Below are 6,944 nucleotides of genomic sequence, written 5' to 3' on the forward strand. Positions count from 1 at the left end.
CTCTCTCTCTCTCTCTCTCTCTCTCTCTCTCTCTCTCTCTCTCTCTCTCTCTCTCTCTCTCTCTCTCTCTCTTTTCTCAGTTTGCTTGCGCCATCTCTCTTTTTTTCTCATCCTTTTTAAAATGAGTCAGAAAGCGACTCAATTTACTCTAAATGTTATCAAATAAAGTGAAATGATTGTCTTAACATGGTGCTGAATCAATGCTGGAGTAGTTCCTTGTTTTATGACTGATACACAAGTTGAAGCAGTGGTGCTGTGTGTGTTTGACCAATCAGCATCAGCCATCCCTGCAAACTCCGCCCCCGAAGGTTCCTGTACTTATAGAAAGTACTAACCCCCGACCAGGGCCTTTTGGGGAATTTAAAGGTTCTAGTCATGTATGTTAGCAGCGTTACAGTCTGGCTCTGTAACGTCTGATGTGTGTTTGGTGCTCCAGGTGAACGTGGGTCATCCATCAGAGGTGGATGAGATCTTTGACGCCATCTCCTACAGCAAAGGAGCGTCTGTGATCCGCATGTTGCACAACTACACAGGAGACGAGGTTGGTTTGTCGAACACTCGCAGCGATGTTTCCATGTTTCCATGTTGTTCCTCGAGGTTCACCTCTCACTCTTCCTTTTGTAGGACTTTAGGAAAGGAATGAACGCCTATCTTTTGAAGTTCCAACATAAAAATGCTTCGACAGGTAAGAGCGCGCAGCGCACGGTTCCCCTCGAGATGAAACCGCAGTGTGAAATCTGTTTTCCTAATCCCTCTGACCCGCCGGCTGTCTTCCACAGAGGACCTATGGGACTGTCTGGAACAGGCCAGTGGAAAACCCATCGCTGCCGTGATGAGCTCGTGGACCAGGCAGATGGGCTTCCCGATCATAGAAGTGGAAGAGGAGCAGGTGAGCTTCACTGGAAACACGATCAGACGCGAGGCTGAGCGCTACAAATCCATCTATCAACTTCTCTCCTTCTTACTTAACAATGAGATTCACCGGTAGCAGTGACACAGTGCTTGTCTGTTGGCTGGTTCTAATTTAGTAGCCACACACGCACACACTAACCGTGATGTTTATTTATAGCAAGGTGACGACCGCATCCTCAAGATATCTCAGAAGAAGTTCTGTGCCAGTGGACCACACAATGGTGAGTTTAAAGTCCTCGTGTTGTGTTTCTATGTGTTATATTCTATTATATGTTGAACTATGTTTATTGTATATTATAATATACTAAACACACATGCTATATTACATTTTGTTACACTATGTTACTGCATTTCACCTTGTACTATATCTGATTATTATGTAGTATATTTCTATTATAATTCTATATTCATACAGCGCATCATTACTTCATCATATTATATCTTTAGTCTGTTGTGCTCTGTTACTTCGCTGCAACTTGGAAATCGTGGAAATCGTGCCACTGGGATGTTTTAATTGCTCTGGTGTAGTTTCTATTTTTTAATTCTGCTGTTATTATCCGTCTGATTTACATTTGACATCCTCTAGTTATCTGTATTCATTTCTGTCGTTGTGCTGCTGCACCTAAATATGATCGGGTTTATCTTCTCTCTCTCTCTTATTGTTTTCGTCGACCGTCTCATTTGCTGCGTGGCTTGTCTGTCGTCCATCAGGTGAGGATTGTCCCAGCTGGATGGTCCCCGTTAGTATCTGTACCAGCGAGGACCCCAAATGTACGAAGCTCAAGGTTCTGCTGGACAGACCCGAGACGACCATCACCGTGAGCGGCGTCGCTCCCGACCAGTGGGTCAAGGTGAGGTCCTGTCAACGCGCCTCCAACAGCAGCTACTGATGTTTCACTTCACAACAGTTTTAGCTTTTAAATCAGGAACGCACGGATCCAACTTCATCTCTCCTGACACTGAATGAACAGATTGATGCATCTCTCTAGTTGTAGTTAATAAAACATTTAGTTTCATTTGTGAAAATGACGGTTTGATGTGGAAGTGCTTGAATAGTTCCAGCTTGCAGTTCTCTTTCTGCGTGGAATATTCATGTGATCACTTGTTTATATTATACGACATCTTTGCGGCATCGTAATGTGGCTCTACAAGTCTTTACACGTGGCTGCATATCCATGTTTGTGTAAAAGGTCACGAACATAACAAAACGTGTAAAGCTTTAAGCTGAGACAGTCGCCGTGTTTGTCTCTTTCCATCAGAGGAAAGTTAAACTTTCACCAAACGGGATCCGGTTTCTTTGAGCTGAATTAATGAGTCGAGAGAAGATGAGAGATCTGATATCATGGAAAGTTGAAGCAAAGTTCACAGACTGGAGTTCCTTTTTTGGGTCAGTTGGGAGGAAGTGGTCATCAGACTCGCCCATGGGTGTAATTGCTGCCGGGGATTGTGGGTAAAAGTGTCACGAGCAGCTCCTTTCTGTTTCGACTGATCTGTTTCACGAAGCAGGATTCGTGGTCATCGAGGTGACTTCGGGGTTAACTCCGGGTTGTTCAGTTTGTTGTTGGAGAGAAGAGATCAGCTCGTGTAAAAGCACCGCCTCCTGACCAATCAGAGCTCGGTACGGGGATCGTAAATTGATATTACACAAATACGAGGAAGTTAAAGTTATAATTCAGACTAAAAGTAAGCGTTTATACAGACGTATGCAAAAAAAGAGCTGGCAATGAAATTCCGACTGTGTGAATATGTAAATAACAGATTTATAACATCACTGCTTCATAGAGCACAATAGAGCCGACTGTAACATGTGTGTGTTATGTTAACACAGATCTCTTCTAATGTTCAGTTAAATGTTTGAATTATTTGGGGAAGTTTTGCCACCACGACGATCCTTTTGTTGACTAAAACCTGAGGCATTGGGACGATGGTTGTTCACTCCCTGAAAGCCATGCTGGATAAGTCTGTCAGCCTGAGAGGTATAAAGTGCTGAAACTAGGTCTGACCCGGTTGTGTCCCTGCTGTTCACAGATCAACCCCGGCACCGTGGGCTTCTATCGCATCCAGTACAGCACGTCCATGCTGGAGAGTCTGCTGCCGGGCGTCAGAGACCTGAGCCTGCAGCCTGTGGACCGACTCGGCCTGCAGAACGACCTCTTCTCCCTGGTGACGCCCACACACACACACGCACGCGCACGCGCGCGCGCATCTCTACTGCCGGGCTACAAAACAATAACAATGATTTTCTTGATGAAACTTCCCTTCCAGTGTAAACAAATACAGAATAGACGAGCGCAGGAAGACTGAAAAAGGCAAAGTGAGGGATGGTGGCCGAGGAAGATGATGTGGAAAAAGATTCCTAACGTTAATGATTTGGTGTTATTACTTAAGTCCAAAGTTATCCAAACTTATATTAACATTTAAGTACATTAAAGTTTTTTTTTTATGATTAAGCCTGCGACTGGTCTCGTATAAAATTCAAAGATTTGTTTTCTAAAAGACCAGAAAAAGGTCAAACTTTCCATTTTAGTTTTGTGTGTTTGGCCACTAATGAAATACGACTCGTGATATGGATGATGTTATGATGCAACAGATGAAGCTTGACTCTTAACTCGTCCTCCTCGTCCTCCTCTTCCTCCCTTCAGCTGCTGTTATGAATCAGTGTGGTGAAGAGGTTTCATGAAGTTAAAGATTTCACGTCCGTTTATTATTTAACCTCTGACGTTCTGATGATTCTAAACAGAACAGCGGGATCGTTAAACCTTTTTTTTTTAAATCTAGCAAAAACAAACTCACCGATAATCTCCTTTAAACGATAGAAATGATCCGTGAAACGACAGAAAAAAGCGTCTCCTGAACTTGTGTCTTCAGTCTCGTGCAGGGATGATCAGCACGGTGGAGGTGCTGAAGCTGATGGAGGCGTTCGTCAACGAGCCCAACTACACGGTGTGGAGCGACCTCAGCTGCAACCTGGGGGTGTTGTCCTCGCTGCTGTCCCACACCGACTTCCACGAGGAGATCCAGGAGTTCATCCGGGACCTCTTCACCCCCATCGGCCTGGAGCTCGGCTGGGACTGCAAACCGGGGGAAGGTGAGGAGCGGCGGACATCTCATTTATTTTATGTTTTTGTACACGATACCACTGTAAACTGAGTTTTTCTCCCGTGTGGTGAAGTATAATTTTGCCCAGACCTTTGCCTGACCCGACTAGCCCTCTTGAAGGTCTCAGTGTTGTGTAGCGAGACAAAGATAACTCGAGCGTGATGGTTTACGTCCTGCAGGCCACCTGGACGCCCTGTTGAGAAGTCTTGTTCTGGGGAAGCTGGGGAAGGCGGGACACAAGCCCACGCTGGAGGAGGCCCGGCGGAGATTCAGGGACCACGTGGAGGGAAAGCCGGTCCTGCCTGCAGACCTCCGGAGCCCGGTGAGCCGAACAAAACGCCGATCGTGTATATTCTCAAACGACCCGTTGAATGTGATAATTAACGAGGCTACAAAGTGCTTTACAGGCGCAGAAACATCAGATTAAACCAACACCGGGATCAAAAACACTGGAGGGTTAAATAAAGTTCTTAAAAGAATCGAATGTGATGCATAAAACCGTATATAATATACGTAAATACTTTCCTATAGAAGAACATTTAAATAAAGGGAATTGTATTCAGTTCAACATCTGACTTTCTACCACAAAATACTTCCAAAATGTGTCATTAACCTCCTTTTCTGTTTCCAGGTGTATCTAACAGTGCTGAAGCATGGAGACAGTGCCACATTGGACACAATGCTGAAGGTAAGACGGCAGCGAGCATGTTGGACTGTTTTACCCAAACATCTTCACTGCGGGTGTGACGGTACACAGAAGTCACCAGTTCTTTATCGATTGTTATTTAACCTTTAATTTAACCACATAACGCGATTAGAGAAGTGATTTAATTTAGAATGACGACCCGACCAAGAGACAAGTCGATACAGCACATTAAGACATGGATACAACTACTGCAATAAAACAACGTTAGACTGAATTAAAACATCACAATATTTACAACAATAGAGATCTATGTATTGTTTTCCAGATATAATATAATAATTAATTAGTTTATCTGTTTGTTTTCATTTATTTTGAGCAGACAAGCGTCTAAAGAACATAATCGTCTTTCTAGTCACTGAGGCAGCGTGTCGCCCACCGATGAACTATTTTCATCTTGAAAAGTACGAATCCTGAACCCTTTGCCAAAAGGCAACAAAATCACGGTAGCCCCGCCCCTAAAGCATCCCCTGCTTTATGGTCTGTTTGACTCTAAATGGACCATAATGTACTAAATGAACATCATGCTGTATTGAAGAAGACTTGAAACTAGAGATTGAGACCATAAACTCATGTTTACAATGTTTACTGAGGTAATAAATCAAGAGAGAAGTAGAGTCATTTTCTCATAGACTTCTATACAACCAGAGGAGTCGCCCCCTGATTTATTCTCTTCGCGCTGCTGTGTTCTCCAATGATCTCTCTGGTTCTCTCTCATATATCCGTTCTCTGTCTGTGTCACACCAACCTTTCAGCTCCACAAACTAGCAGACATGCAGGAGGAGAAGAATCGCATCGAGCGAGTTCTGGGCGCCATCTCTGCCCCCGACCTCATCCAGAAAGTCCTCAGCTTCGCCCTCTCGGTAACTCGCCACCGCGTTGACTTTGTGTTGCTCAGTTTTGGTTTTGTTTCTGCGGCTGATGGAGGAAACGAGAGAAGTGTCACTTGTTGTAAAGTTGTGTTTTTGACCCAGTTTCTATTTCTCTATTGATCTGGACTTTGAGTCGGTTTGTAATTCAGTGCTGTTTTGTGGCTTAATGATTACACCGACGCTGTGAGAGACAGCGAGGTGTTAACTACAACAACGCAATAAGCTCAATGTCCAAGTTTGACAGGATCTCCCAGCAGCCAGTGAGCTGCTGACTGCATCTCCTCAGCTAACCTCGCTCGCTCTCTCTCTCTCTGTCTGGGTCTTCTCCCCGACAGGAAGACGTCCGTCCCCAGGACACGGTGTCCGTCATCGGGGGCGTGGCTGGAAGCAGTAAACAAGGCCGCAAAGCTGCCTGGAAGTTCGTCAAGGACAACTGGGAGGAGCTTTACAACCGCTACCAGGGCGGCTTCCTCATATCACGGCTCATCAAGGTAAGAAACCCTCCCACTGCTCCTCCATCAGGTCACGTGTTAATGTGTCGGCGTACCATACGTTTCTTTAACACTAATAACTACAGTTATTGAGCGTGGTGGAAGAGCAGGAACGTTAATCATTCCGGTCTGTTCATGTTGGACATGAACTCCAGGGTCTGTTTGCTTCAAATCTCTTTTTCTTCTTCACGGGTCTTTGCAGCTCACAGTTGATGGATTTGCTATCGACAAAATGGCTGCTGAAGTGAAGGTGAGAGTGCTTATTATTATTATGAATTAGGTTCATTAGTTTTTGAGGGGAAAAAGGGGTTATTCCTATATAAATCATTCTGTTTTATTTTCTGGAACTGATTTTTAAATGGAAACTGATTCTAAATCAGCTGAATTATGTTACAAAGAACCATGTTTGACCACTAGGGGGCAGAATGTACAATGAGGTGCTACTAAAGCTTTGCTTTGAGATCCATAAATTACTGAATAATATATATATAATAAAACAAATCCAGAGCTTCATGAAGTCTAAAAGTCTTATTGAAGTTATTGAAATTATGAGTTATATTCATGATAGAAAGGTGATTTAATAGAAAATAAGACTTAAGGGTGATGCCATCATGAACCTCAGTCTAAGCCTGAATAGAGACGTTTGGACCGTGTGTTTGTGTCTCGTTACAGAGTTTCTTCGAGAGTCACCCGGCGCCGTCGGCCGAGCGCACGGTGCAGCAGTGCTGCGAGAACATCAACCTCAACGTCGCCTGGCTGAAGCGCGACGCAGACGACATCTCTCAGTATCTACTGCAGCGCAAAGCACCCCCCGTCTGAGCCCCCCCCCCAATCAGGCTTAGACTGACGTTCATGATGGCATCCCCC

The 6,944-nt window shown here is 44.5% G+C and overlaps 1 protein-coding gene across 1 annotated transcript in view; it reads left to right on the forward strand.

Annotated features, from left to right (window-relative positions):
• npepps (aminopeptidase puromycin sensitive) overlaps nt 1-6,899 on the forward strand; it is a 30,604-nt gene extending 23,705 nt beyond the window's left edge. Inside the window, exons 11-23 of the mRNA XM_031877124.1 lie at nt 437-541; nt 625-685; nt 780-889; nt 1,070-1,133; nt 1,624-1,763; nt 2,941-3,075; nt 3,781-4,000; nt 4,191-4,333; nt 4,643-4,699; nt 5,470-5,577; nt 5,922-6,077; nt 6,280-6,327; nt 6,750-6,899. Coding sequence (XP_031732984.1) covers nt 437-541; nt 625-685; nt 780-889; nt 1,070-1,133; nt 1,624-1,763; nt 2,941-3,075; nt 3,781-4,000; nt 4,191-4,333; nt 4,643-4,699; nt 5,470-5,577; nt 5,922-6,077; nt 6,280-6,327; nt 6,750-6,896 — 1,494 coding nt within the window. The 3' untranslated portion in view covers nt 6,897-6,899. The remainder of the gene's footprint in view (nt 1-436; nt 542-624; nt 686-779; nt 890-1,069; nt 1,134-1,623; nt 1,764-2,940; nt 3,076-3,780; nt 4,001-4,190; nt 4,334-4,642; nt 4,700-5,469; nt 5,578-5,921; nt 6,078-6,279; nt 6,328-6,749) is intronic.
• Nucleotides 6,900-6,944: the final 45 nt, after the last annotated feature.

Source organism: Anarrhichthys ocellatus, unplaced genomic scaffold, assembly GCF_004355925.1.
Source record: "Anarrhichthys ocellatus isolate YVR2014 unplaced genomic scaffold, GSC_Weel_1.0 scaffold126, whole genome shotgun sequence".
Classification (NCBI taxonomy): Eukaryota; Metazoa; Chordata; class Actinopteri; order Perciformes; family Anarhichadidae; genus Anarrhichthys; species Anarrhichthys ocellatus.